The sequence below is a fragment of the Rhinopithecus roxellana genome, chromosome 8 (genome assembly GCF_007565055.1).
Source record: "Rhinopithecus roxellana isolate Shanxi Qingling chromosome 8, ASM756505v1, whole genome shotgun sequence".
Taxonomy (NCBI): Eukaryota; Metazoa; Chordata; class Mammalia; order Primates; family Cercopithecidae; genus Rhinopithecus; species Rhinopithecus roxellana.
The window spans coordinates 143426989-143441404 of NC_044556.1; the positions used below are offsets into that span (position 1 = coordinate 143426989).

The window sequence follows — 14416 nt, forward strand, 5'->3', positions numbered from 1 at the left end:
TGACCTGTGCCCTGGAGTTAGGGAGTCTTGTGCTACGGATTATGTGAAGCCTCGAAATAAACATGGTAAATTTTATGAGGGAAGCAACAGAGCAGCTTTTGTGTTGAAAGAAGTCTGAGTACGTTATGGGGTAGAAGCCAAAATTTGTATGAAGTATTGGTTTAAAAAATTTTTTTTTGTAACTTTCTTGAAGTTTATCTCCGGAAACTCTGCCCTCAACTTGGAGAGTGGGGGGATTCTGTTCAGTGTATTTCCTTGAGATACTTAATTGGAAAGGTTTAAGAGGCACAAGAGTCCAGAATGATTGGCATCAGAGCCCAAAGTAGTTTGTGGTATTTTTTTAAATCTGTAATATTGCTATGAACTTGAAACTGTTTTCTGTGCAGAATGCATCAAAACTAAAATTTATTTGATACCCAACTTAATTACCATGACCTGTTGCAGACCAAACTGAACATTTAGCCTTTGGCACAATCTAGAAGTAAGCAGAGGAGGGGGTTAAAATGTCTTTCATTATGTTAACATTTGATCCTGAGAGTTTCCATAAAAAGCCAGATTTCTGGATCTTTGAGAAAAATGAGATCTGGCAACTACTAGTTCCATACCACGTGGCAACCGGTTGGCAGCTCCCCTCAGACTAGCATGCTGTCATTTTTGCCACAGTTCCTTCCTCATCAGTTTTTATAGCATCACATTGATCAGTGGATTCAAATACCTGTATCATGGGTAAGCAAACCTCTATCATGGGCCCATTTTTGTAGTATTGTTTCTTTACATTTGTCGTGCACTCTCATAGATTGACAAATCTTTGACTTCGTTTAAAAAGGAATAATCTGCAAATGTCTTTGACTTCTTGAGATGAAAGGCAGCATTTTCAAATTATCAAGAGACTTTGGAAAGATGTTGAGATGTGTAAATTCAAGAAAAATGTAGGATTCCTTGGAAATAACGTATTAGTACTGATAGAAGATACTGTACATGCTGTAGTTCTGATGATTGTGAAACAAGTGCTATTATATAATGTGTTATTAGCATGATTTTGCATTCTAAATTAAATTTTAAAAGTAGAGAAATGAACAATGCATAAAATATCCACAACCAATTTAAAATGTGGCCATGCTTGGCTGGGTGCGGTGGCTCACACCTGTAATCCCAGCACTTTGGGAGGCCCAGGCAGGTGGATCACGAGGTCAGGAGTTCAAGACCCGTCTGGCCAACATGGTGAAACCCCTTCTCTACTAAACATACAAAAAATTAGCCGGGCACAGTGGCAGGTGCCTGTAATCCCAGCTACTGGGAGGCTGAGACAGGAGAATCGCTTGAACTTGGAGGGCGGCGGTTACAGTGAGCCAAGATTACGCCACTGCACTCCAGCCTAGGCGACAGAGTGAGACTCCGTCTCAAAAAAAAAAAAGAAAGACAAATGTGGCCATGCTTTTAATATTATAGTATTGTAATATTTAAGTTCTCAAGAATTTAATTTATAGAGATTTAATACAACATTAGTTGTATGGTGTGTTTTAAGAGCACTAGATAGATAGGTCAGGCCCATCCAGAGAATTAACTATATATTTTTTGTTGTTAATCTGGATTTACAACACTTGATTATCCAGGAATGGATTAACTGATGACCAGGTTCTGACCTCACTCACTGCCCAACTGCCTTCTAAACCACTGATAATGGAGCTTAAGCTTTGAGGCAGGAGATGATGGCAGTTGGAGAAAGAAGAAATTAAGTTGCTGTGTATGTCTGTGTGTATCTCAAATTGCTTTTAAAAGTCAAATATAAAAATTGTAGGGCTAAATATAATTTTCGTGTAATCAATTGTATTGGTGCTCTCCGTTATGATATAGATAATAGCAGGGTTATTTAAGTGCTTGTTTATTTAAATAACTTTCCAAATATATTTCGCCTGGCCAGTTTTTGTGTTTTTAATAATAGATTTTTAGAATATAATTCACATATCATGAAGTTTACCATTTTAAAGTATCTAGTGCATTTGTTTCTAGTATATTCACAGAGTTGTGCAGTCATCACCACTAATTTCAGAACATTTTCATCACCCAAAAAGAAATCTCCTACCCATTAGCAGTCACTTCCCAGTGTTTCTTCCCCATGGCCTCTGACAACCTTAGACGAATGTACTTATTTCTATGAATTTACCTACTCTGGAAAATTCATATAAATGGAATTGTAATACAATATGTGGCCTCTTGTGACTGGCTTCTTTCACTTGGCATAATGTTTTCAACGTTTGTTTACATTGTGTCATGTATCAGTACTTCATCCCTTTTTATTGTCTAATAATAGTCCATTGTGTGGATATACCATATTTTTTCATCCCTTCATCAGTCGATAGACATTTGGGTTGCTTCTACTTTTTGACTGTTATGAATAATGTTGATAAAAACATCTGTGTACAACTTTTGGTATAGATACATGTATTCATTTTTCTTAGGTGTGTGGTGGAATTCCTGGGTCATATGCTAACTATATTTAACCTTTTGAGAAACTGCCAGACTGTTTCCCAAAGTGGCTGTGTTATTTTACATTCCCACCAGCAGTATATGAGCGTTTCATTTTCTCTAAATCCTCACCAACACTTAATATTATTGTTTTGATTATAGCCATCCTAGTGGATGTGAAGTGGTATCTTATTGTGGTCTTGATTTGCATTTCCCTGATAACTAATGATGTTTATCATCTTTTTATGTGTTTACTGGCCATTGGATAATCTTCTTTGGAAAAACACCTTTTCAGATTCTTTACCCGTTTGTGTGTCTTTGGAGTAATATTCACATCTTTTGCCTATTTTTACTTGGGTTATTTATCATTTTATTAAGTTGTAAGTGTTCTTAGTATATTCTAGATACAAGTCCCTTATCGTATGTATGATTTGCAAATATTTTCTCTATTCTTGGATTGTCTTTTCACTTTCTTGATGGTGTCCTTGGAAATACAAGTTTTAAATTTTTATAAAGTCCAGTTTATTTTTTTATTTTGTCACTTTTGCCTTTGGTGTCTACGTTCCAACACTAATTCTGTAACACCAGCTGGGTGTCCCCCACTTCCGTTTAGTTCTGACACTAGCTACCCAGGGTTGGCATCAGATTCCACAAATTAAAGGACAAGGTCCCCACTAAGAATGCCGTTAATTTGGACGCCAGCTGTAAATGGGGTCCCCAGGCTACTCACACTTCTGCCCTGTGCATTACAATTTCAAGACTCCCCATAATCCCCTCAAGGCTGATAATTCGCTAGAATGAGTCACATAACTCACTGAAAGTGCTTTACTTGCAATTACAGTTTTATTATAAGAGATACAACTCAGGAACAGCCAAACAGGAAGTAGACACATATGGCAAGGTTTGGGGCAAGGAAAGGATGCAGAACTTCCATGCCATCCTTGTGAAATGTGGGCACATCACTTTCCCAGCACATCAGTTTTTGTTCACCAAGGATGCTCCACTGAGTATTGATGAACAGAGTTTTTATGAGGTTTTTGTCACATGGGCATGATTGATTAAATCATTAGCTGCGTAACTGAATTCGATCTCAAGTCCTCTTCCTTTCCTAGAAGGTTAGCCTGACCAGTTTATTCCTCTAAACATATAGTTGGTCTTTCTAGTGACTAGCCCCCATCCTGAAGCTACCTAGGGGCCCATGTTGCCTCATTAATGTAACAAAGACACTCCTGTTTCTCAGGAAATACCAAGGGTTTTTGAAACTTTCTGCTGGGTATTATGTACAAAGACCAGATACTCTCTCTTATAAGATGCCACAGTATCCTATCACTTTGCCAAATTTTGAGTTTATTTGTGTATCACACTCAGTGACAAGAAGGAGAGTAGCTTGAGACATGTTATTCTCTTTTCTGTCTTTAAAAATATGAATATGACTCTGGTAAATTTATACAATAAAGTAGAAAGGTGTCCTGGCTGCTAATGTTATCTGTTCCACTGTTTTATGTTGCACTCTGGAAAGTACAGTCGCAGAAGCATAGGAAAAGCTAAGCATTTTCTGCTGCAAAAAAACTGAAAGGGTATGTCCTCAGGGTTGTCATTTATATCATAATATGCAAAAGGAAGAGTCTGTGAATAAATAACTTGATTTCTTCTAATAGGGACTATAAGGATTACACTTAGAGATTACCTCTTAGACATCCTTTATAGATTTAGAAGTTCATTTTGCTGCTTGCTGTAGAAAAGTACTTGAATACCTTGTATTAAATATATTAGAAAAACAGAAATATTGTTCTAAGATGACATTTAGTACATATAGTACATTTATCATTCTGATTACAGAATTTATCTTAAAGACTTGTATTATATATTGCATTACACATGTTGAGGCTTTTATTCTCAAAACGTGTTATGGGAAAGAGAAACCAATTGTGCATGATTATTTGGGAAATGACTCAGAAAGTCAACTTTAATGATATTTGGCTTTAAGTATGTATTACTAATTACATAAAAGCAATACAAAAGAGGAGACAAAAATGGTAAGATTTGGTTTCTACTCTCAAGGGAACCAATAATGTAGCTACATGTGGTCACAATGAATAACACAAAGAAAAGAATTTGAAGGGAGAGGGAATTTTGAGGTTTGGTTTGGGACCTTTTAAATCCCACCAGTTGGTCCTTGGTACAGGAAAGCAGGTGTAGTAGAATTATCTGATATTAGATGTCATTTCAGTGTTACTCATCTAACAAATATAACTAATAAGCAGAAATACACAGGTTGAAGTGCCACCAGAGACTGTTTTTATGAAAGCTAAGGGAGAGACTAGCAGAGTCTATGCAATGTGAAGATCAGAAAAACATAGTATTTTCTACTGGAATTGGCAATTAAGGTATCAGTCTTTGTGAAGCATGTTAGTCTTCTTAAAGTGTTTTGGATCAAAAGGTAGAGATAAAAGCCAAATTGAAAAGAGGATAATAATGAATAGGAGAAGAGGCATCCACTGCACCAGGAGTTTCAGCCTGTGCTGTATTCAGTAACTATAAATTTGTGCCTAATGACTAATATGATCATTACATCTCTGATACCACCTGAGACCCAGGCTTCCACTAACATAAGCAAATTTGTACTAGAATCTTAGTTGGAATATTGACACTAATATTCCCAACACAATTCAGATCACTGTACCCCTCAGTCACATTCACAATGTGAGGTTCTCCATTCTTCCATGCACTTATCCCCCTACACCACTATGTGTTCCCCTCTCTGAGACCCAGTCTTTCATTCCTCCCATCTCTACCAAATTTCTCCACATACTATTTGGCATTCTACATCTCCTGTCAGAGGGGAATGTCTTCAATTTCCTTATCCCTCACTCCCTCAAATCTATCTTTACCTATACTCTTTACCCTTAAAAGATAAAAGAAGTATCTCTTTTGCTGTTAGTAGGCCAGTCTCAACCTGGATGCTCTAAGCTCATTCTGTCTCATTTCTTTCAGGAATCTACTTCCTTCAGTTGTCCCCCTTCTCTACTGTATCTTCAGCTCTCCAAATTGAATCTTTCAATCTTAGCATCTTCCCGTTAAAAAAGGTAAAAATATTTTTCCTCTAAGTCCCATCCTTTCTCTTACTTTCATTCATAGTTTTTGTGTCTACAAAAGAGTAGTCTAGCTGTGAAGTTTCCTCCTCACTGCATATCCTCCTGATCTTACTGTAATCAAGCTACTTCTTGTACCACTCTACTGCTTACTCTCACTAGTCACTCCTACTTGCTAAATCCAGTGATCATTTTCTAGCCTTTTATTTACTTTTCCTCTGACCATTTAAAATTACCAACCATTCACTCCTTTGAAGTTCTCTTCCTCGTGGTCCATTAGTTTTCTTCAACTCTGTGCACCTCCTTTTCTGTCTCTCTTTAAAAAGCCCTTCTCTCTCATTAGTTCTTAGTTGTTAATATTCACCAAGATTTTATCCTTAGCCTTCCTCATAATATATAAACATGGTCAAGTAAGGATGGTCTTCAAAACAAAACTTCTTTTACCTTGTGTTCCTCTTTAAGTTATGGCCATATCTGTCAACATGTCTGTATGGCTCTACAGGATGCTTAGACAGTTTCTTTTCTAGAATATAAAGACAGATCAGGATTTCAGAAACCTCTTCCTGGAGCGCCTTCCCTAAACTTTATCAGTTTTTTAGTTTGCCTTCTCTGCTCAAATCTTTCTGGATTATTTAGACAGTATTATTTTATACTCCCTTGCTCACTCATAATACTTTTCTACTACAGCACTTAATTACAGTTTGCATTGTGATTCTGTCTCCACAAATGAGTGTGATTTCCCTGCGATCAGGAGAACAATTTTTTTTTTCAGTTTCTTTAATGGCAGAGAAATTGCCTTCATGTCTTATACATAGTATCTATTCAGTAAATGCTGGTTGAGGTTTTTGCTGGTTGTGCTGTTTTGTTTGCCATGGACAGAAGCCCAGTGCACCGAAATAACATGACAGATTGAAGGACCTCAATAAACAGTGATACTGTACTAAGAATAGTGGTGGACTGATGATGAAGTGACAATTGTGGGTCCTCCACTAGAAGGATAAAGAGGGATATTGTTTCCAGATAGCTAGTTCTGGGAGTTTTAGAGCTAATGGAAGGAGTAGAGTGAGGGTAGTTACAGATGACATAAAACAATAAACCTAAAAATGGCTTAAACAGTAAGATACATTTATGACATAATAGGAAATGTATAAGCAGGGCAGTTTCAGGTAACCCAATATCAAGGACCTAGGTACTTTGTTTTTTTCTGTTCTGCCATCTTTATATATTGGTGTGCCATTTTAAGCTGGCTTATCTCAAAGTCTCAAGATGTTTGTTACCACTCCAGGCATGACTTGCAAATGAAAATGTCAGAAGGCAGAAAAGGGAACATTTCTTTTTTTTTAAGAGCCTGAGCCCCCTTTTGAGAATGAAGAAAACCTCAAAAGTGTTCTCAGCTGATTTACCATGTCGTACTGGCCAGAGTCATGACACATGCCCAACTCCCTATACCAGTCATGCGGCAAGGAGAGCACCATGATTATTGGGCCTGGGTCGAGCAGCAGCAGCAGCATCACCTGAGAACTTGTGATAAGTATACATGCTTAGGCCTCACTGGAGACCTACTAAATTATAGAAGAAACTCGGGGCAGTGCCTGGGACGGCTGACCCAGCAATCTGTGTTTCAGTTAGTACTTCTAGTAATTTTGATGTACACTGAGTTTGAGACCACTGGCTTAGAGCAATAAAGATCCATCCCTTGGGGCTAGGGAAAGACCTAGCCTCCTTTGAAGGATATGAGGCCAACAAGAGGAGAAGGGGGAAGAATGAATGTTAGATCAGCAACCAAAAATGTTTACATAATTCTTCAGGGAGTACGATCTTTCTTAGTACCCGCTACTATTGCTGCCCTCCCTTCTTTTATTCTCTGTGTGGGCCTCAAGACGCCATACTGACCTGCCTGCTTAATCTCTGAAGCAGCACACTGTATCTCAAAAAGATGACTCCTCAGTTGCTTCTGATTATCACACCACTGTGGCTATAATCTTGTTTGTTTGCTGTGAAGGGCTTTTAGTTTCTTTAGGTTATAAAAATAGGAATATAAAACAAAAACATTTTAAAAACTTAAGATATTACCAGTAGTCATTTCAAAATATTCAGATATGGTTTTTTTCTTTCATTTTCTGCCTTTCCTGATTTTTCTTCAGGACATTTATATTGATTTTGTACTAAGGGAAACACTATCGAACTTAAAAGATATTGTTAAAAGAGTTAATAACATTTCAGTAAACCTACATTTTGTTTTCCTTTCTTAATTTTATTGTGCCCATCTAGTTGTAGTAACATTTTGCCTTTTTGATAGGTTTCCTAAAGACAAAAAAAAAAAAAAAAATGGAGGAATCCGTAAACCAAATGCAGCCATTGAATGAGAAGCAGATAGCCAATTCTCAGGATGGATATGTATGGCAAGTCACTGACATGAATCGACTACACCGGTTCTTATGTTTCGGTTCTGAAGGTGGGACTTATTATATCAAAGAACAGAAGTTGGGCCTTGAAAATGCTGAAGCTTTAATTAGATTGATTGAAGATGGCAGAGGATGTGAAGTGATACAAGAAATAAAGGCATTCAGTCAAGAAGGCAGAACCACAAAGCAAGAGCCTATGCTCTTTGCACTTGCCATTTGTTCCCAGTGCTCCGACATAAGCACAAAACAAGCAGCATTTAAAGCTGTTTCTGAAGTTTGCCGCATTCCTACCCATCTCTTTACTTTTATCCAGTTTAAGAAAGATCTGAAGGAAAGCATGAAATGTGGCATGTGGGGTCGTGCCCTCCGGAAGGCTATAGCGGACTGGTACAACGAGAAAGGTGGCATGGCCCTTGCTCTGGCAGTTACAAAATATAAACAGAGAAATGGCTGGTCTCACAAAGATCTATTAAGATTGTCACATCTTAAACCTTCCAGTGAAGGTAAGCATAAGATCTTCATTGGGAAGAAGGGTGGGTAAGGGATATCCAATAAATAGCAAATTTTTATTTGACATAAGACAAGTGTGTAATATTTTCTAGAAATAGCCTTTCATTCTCAAAACATGCATTAATTCAAATATGTTTAATGCCTTCCTGGGATTACACACCTACCACAGGCAATCCAGACATTAATAATCAAGAATCAAATGATGGGTTTATAGATTAATAATCTGAATCTTAAAGTGCCACTGTCCTAACTGGAATGCTCACCCCAGTGATTATGGACTGTGTAAGTAGCGTGGACAGATTAAAAGTTGCAATAATCCTTGGATATGGGTACGATCATTAGAAGGAACTGCTTTTGAGTTCCAGCTTTGCCAGTTACTCAGCAGATATTCAAATTTGGTCTCAGTATAATCGTTTGTAAAACTTAGGTAACTGTACACAACTATTCCATAAGATCATGTATAGAAAACTGCTCTGTAACGAATGAAATGGTAAGTAGAAAAGTAAAAAAAAAAAAAGTTGCAATAAGCAAAACAGCTCCTTGCCAGTAGGTGGCAGATGGCCATGCTGTACCCACTTCTCTAGCCCATTCTTTTTTTTTCCTCCCCATCTTCCTAGGACATGTGTTCCTTGGAACCTAAAGGGATATACCTTATATAGTGCTGAACTTAACAATTCAGGAAGTTAATTGTTTTCAGGCAGTCAGTCAGGGGACCTGATAACTTGGAGCAGTTTTTCTGTATCTATGGAAAGAGACTTTTGAAAAGTTAGTTGACTCCATAATAATTACTAGTCCTTTTAAGGAAAGAAATAAGAAAAACTCTTGGGCAGGAGTAATTTGAAGTGTGAAGTTCCACAAAAATCAACATGTACAAAATTTGACTTTTTTTTTTTTCCAACCGGAAGTGAAACTTGAAAAGACAGCCACTCAGAAGGGTGGGTTCACATTTCAGTTCTGTGGCCCTAGCCAAGTAACAAGCTGAGTTTCTGTACCTTCATCTAAAAAGGAGGGTAAGGAGAATAAGCTTACAATTATTGAGACTAAATGTCCCAGCACCTAACATATAGTAGAAGTATACTTTGGTTCTCTCTTTCTCCCTTCCACACATATCTTTATGTACAGAATCTCTTCAGTAATTCCTAACTTATCATTTTAATTATAAGTGGAATTTTTCAAATGAAATGTTTTTTGTATTTTTATATATAAAAATATTTATTATATATATATTTTGTATTTTTAGTAGAGACAGGATTTCACCATGTTGGTAATGCTGGTCTCAAACTCCTGACATCAGTTGATCCGCCTGCCTTGGCCTCCCAAAGTGCTGGGATTACAGGCATGAACCACCGTGCCTGGCCCTCAGCAAATATTTATTGAGCACCTACTAGGGATAGACACTGTTCTAAGAACTTGGGGTTCATATTACAGGAGTTGATTATTATGTACAGTACATGAATTTTTTCTTCTTTTTTTTTCCTTTGTCTTTTTTTTTTTTTGGTTGGGGGACATTTCTGGCACACTAAAAGTTTGGAATTTTAATGTAGTCAAACTTATCAGTGTCTTCATAGGTTTCTGTTTTGTGTTAGGATTAGAAGGGCCTTTTCCAACCTAAAATATTTATCTGTGGTTTTTTCCTAACATTTTCATGGTTAAGAAACAGTATTTTTTACATTTAAATTTTTTATCCAAATATTTGATCCAGCGTTAAGAAGGACTTAGGCATCCAGCTTTATTTATTCATTTGTTGAGATGTGTCTTGGAAGTGTGGAGCAAGTACTATAGACTAAGAGAAAGACTGCCCATTACTAGTCTAATTGGACCAGTTTCTGAACTTGTGAAAATAATTATTCTGTGCTTTGTTTTTTTGGTCTATATAATGAGGAATTAGTACATGTTCCCTAAACTTACTTCCACACATAGGATTCTTTAATTTGAAACTGTCGAGGGCAGAACTCGTAATTGAAACCATGTTAGTAATAGTAATATCACATTGGACATGGAGAATCCCTAGCATTTCGAAGTTTAAAAATTTGGAAAAACTGTAAGCAACAGAATTAATAGTATTTTAATATCTTAACTGTAATGTGTATTTATAACCGATAAAACAAGTCAAAATGTGATTCAAGTAATCAGGTATGGTATTTTTATTGTGCACCCACTGTGTGGCCAGCACAATTACAGAACTGGGTAGGATAAAACTGCTTTAAGGAATTTTTATTTTCATTGGAAAAACAAAATAGAAGATATACTCACATGAAACATTTACTCATTTAAGATGATTTTGTATCAAAATCTGGAAGATAGCAAGAGTCACAATACTTGAGAAGTTCCTGCATGTTAGTGTTAACTTTTGATCAAGTTATTTAGAATTTAAAAATAACATAATAGGCTCAATTGGCATAGACATGTGTTTCATATGGCCTATACAGTATTTTAGGGTAAAAATGAATTCTTTGTCATCATCTTTAAAAATCAGAAACCATAAAAACTCATATTCTGGCTTCTCTTGAAAGTAATTTTTTTTTATTTTGGCAGCACGAAGTCGATACATGGCTACACCACTTGTCAGGGCGCACGCTGTTCAGTCACCACACCCTCACAACTGTCTATTACATCACTGTGGTGGTGTTTTGTTTTTTTGTTTTTTGTTTTTTTTTTTTTGAGACAGAGTCTCACTCTGTTGCCCGGGCTGAAGTACAGTGGCGTGATCTTGGCGCACTGCAACCTCTGCCTCCTGGGTTCAAGTGATTTTCCTGCCTCAGCCTCCTGAGTAGCTGGTATTACAGGCATGCGCCACCATGGCCAGCTAATTTTTAAATTTTTAGTAGAGACGGAGTTTTGCCATGTTGGGCAGTCTGTTCTCGAACCCCTGACCTCAGGTGATTCACACACCTTGACCTCCCAAAGTACTAGGAATACAGGTGTGAGCCATGGCGCTCGGCCTCACCGTGCTGGTTTTATTTCTTTATTTTATTTGCCCTTCCCTCATAGACATTTTAATGTTGTAATCCAATCCCTGCTGTGTTACAGAAGTGGTGAAACTAAGACCTAGAAAGACCACCATTTATTGGCAGAGTATAGGCTAGAACCTAGAACCCAGATTTTCTCACGCCCGATCCAAGGCTCTTTCTTCTATTGGAAGAAATTGTGGAGGGAATCAACAAGTTACTGTTTTCTTCTTTTTCTTTTTTTTTTTCTTTGGACCAGTAATACTTCTCAGCTATTAAAACACAGTGTAAAAGAACCTACCTACCTGTCCACTTCTACTTACTTCTGCTGTTTGTAAATATACATATTTTATTCAAAAGCAAAGAGAGACAAATGAATATAATTAATATAATACAATATAATACAATATTAATTGAGATACATCTGTACTCTTGTGAGTTGTTCTGAGATTATGGACCTGAAACTTTCTAATGCTGGTGTCTTTGAAAAGAAAGAAAAGCCTCTGTAACAAAATTACTCAGGATACAGATTTTTTTACTCCAAAGTCTCATATTTAAATAGTAATAACTGAATAAGAAAATTAATTCACCCCATTTGCTTAATTGTTATATCATGAAAAGCAGCATCCCAGTGTAAGGGCATTAACTCTTGTGTGTCTAGTTATAGAATGCATTTTGAGGAAACATGTTCTATTTTTTTACTTGGTAATCCTGCATGCTTTTTCATTTCTTTATCTTGTTAAAGGACTTGCAATTGTGACCAAATATATTACAAAGGGCTGGAAAGAAGTTCATGAATTGTATAAAGAAAAAGCACTCTCTGTGGAAACTGAAAAATTGTTAAAGTATCTGGAGGCTGTAGAGAAAGTGAAGCGCACAAGAGATGAGCTAGAAGTCATTCATCTAATAGAAGAACATAGATTAGTTAGAGAACATCTTTTAACAAATCACTTAAAGTCGAAAGAGGTGAGTGAATTATATGTTACAGCATGTGATTAAACATGAGTAATTTACTGTAGGTGCTAAAAGGATAAACTTGGGGTAGCTATATATTTATACTTCTAAAAAGAAATTATTTAAAATATATCTTGAAATTAATGTCTATTTAAAACACCTACCATGATGTTCAACATGATGTAGGTGGCATTTGTGTTAGTTTCACTCCAGAAAATCTGCCTTGCTAATTAAAAAAAAAAATCATCTATGCATTTCCTTCATAAAATATACTTCACTTCCTTTTTCTAGTAAAAAAACTTAGCTTATTTGATAAGCCTTTGACTTAGACATTTTCATTCTGAAAGTACTCTGAACCCCAGATGAAAGCCTGAGACTATATTATGAATATTTATTGATATAGTTGTGTTATACTGATTTATTTTCCCTTAATTCCTGGTATTTCTACCTGTTATTGCAATAGGTATGGAAGGCTTTGTTACAAGAAATGCCTCTTACTGCATTACTAAGGAATCTAGGAAAGATGACTGCTAATTCAGTACTTGAACCAGGAAATTCAGAAGTATCTTTAGTATGTGAAAAACTGTGTAATGAAAAACTATTAAAAAAGGTAAGCATTATCAGTGTTCTTCGTTAGCTACTACTAACTGAAAAAGTGGCTCCTAAATTTTAGAAGTGTAGTCAGTGCATTTTTAAGGTATTTCGAGATGTTCATTATACCAAATTGCATTATGGCTCTTAAGTGTAAGTTTAATACATTTTCATTTTTCTCTTTGCTGTATGAAATGTAGTTATTAGCTACAATAACACAAAAATCTAAGGAGTATACATAATCACTATTTTTTGCTAAAATTTTCCTTATACTTTGTTTTGTTTCTAGGCTCGTATACATCCATTTCATATTTTGATCGCATTAGAAACTTACAAGACAGGTCATGGGCTGAGAGGAAAACTGAAGTGGCGCCCTGATGAAGAAATTTTGAAAGCATTGGATGCTGCTTTTTATAAAACATTTAAGGTAGTGATATGATTTTTGTTTTAAAACAAATGACTCAAGACTTAATATCTTTTGTAATAATACATTTTAAAGGTAGTATTAATAGTTTAATCATTTTTTAATTAGGTATTCATTTGTTTTTTTTTAGTTCATATGAGGTGGGTATATAATTAATATCGTGTAAGTTTATGAGTAAAGTATTTCTCTTTACCTTTGGGTAGCAACTAATTATTCTAAGATCATTTTGGTAACTTAAGTTACTAACTGTATTACTTTGTTCTTGCAGTGCTATAAAGAAGTACCTGAGACTGAGTAGTTTGTAAACAAGAGAGATTTAATTGGCTCATGGTTCCACAGGTTTTATAGGAAGCACAGTGGCTACTGCCTTGCTTCTGAGGATGCCTTGGGAAACTTAAAATCATGGCAGAAGGGGAAGCAAACACATCCTTCTTCACATGGCGGCAGGAAGAAGTGATGAGCAAAAGTGGGGGAAGCTCCTTCAGATCTCGTCTGAACTCATTCACTATCACAAGAACAGTATAGGGGAAATCACCCCCATGATTCAGTTATCTCTACTTGATCCCACCCTTGAACACGTGGGGATTATGGGAACTACAATTCAAGATGAGATTTGGGTGGGGACACAGCCAAACCATATCAACAATCATGGCAGAAGGGGGGATATGGTGCTAAGCTATTAGACTGCCCCCGTGATCCAGTCGCCTCCCCCCAGGTCCCACCTTCAACACTGGGGATTACAGTGAACGTAAGATTTGTGTGGAGACACAAATCCAACCCGTGTCACTAACTTTAGAAATTTGCCTTCCTATCAGGTCCTATGACTTGGTCCTCTGTTTTCCCCATTAATTGGTAGATACATCTCATCAGTCTTGATAAAAAATGAGGTTTTTAGTCATGGAAATCTCACATCAAAGACAGAAGCTAAAAAGTCTTGCTGTATAACAAAATACTAGCAACCAAATTCAGCAGCAAAATAAAAGGATTACATACCATAACCAAGTGATATTTATCCGTGGCATACAA

The 14416-nt window shown here is 36.5% G+C and overlaps 1 protein-coding gene across 3 annotated transcripts in view; it reads left to right on the forward strand.

Annotated features, from left to right (window-relative positions):
* RO60 (Ro60, Y RNA binding protein) overlaps positions 1-14416 on the forward strand; it is a 29146-nt gene that overhangs the window by 1040 nt on the left and 13690 nt on the right. For all 3 annotated transcript variants that reach the window (XM_030935531.1, XM_010375549.2, XM_010375548.2), the window contains exons 2-5: positions 7858-8466; positions 12167-12387; positions 12839-12985; positions 13256-13393. In XM_030935531.1, coding sequence (XP_030791391.1) covers positions 7887-8466; positions 12167-12387; positions 12839-12985; positions 13256-13393 — 1086 coding nt within the window. In that variant the 5' untranslated portion in view covers positions 7858-7886. The remainder of the gene's footprint in view (positions 1-7857; positions 8467-12166; positions 12388-12838; positions 12986-13255; positions 13394-14416) is intronic.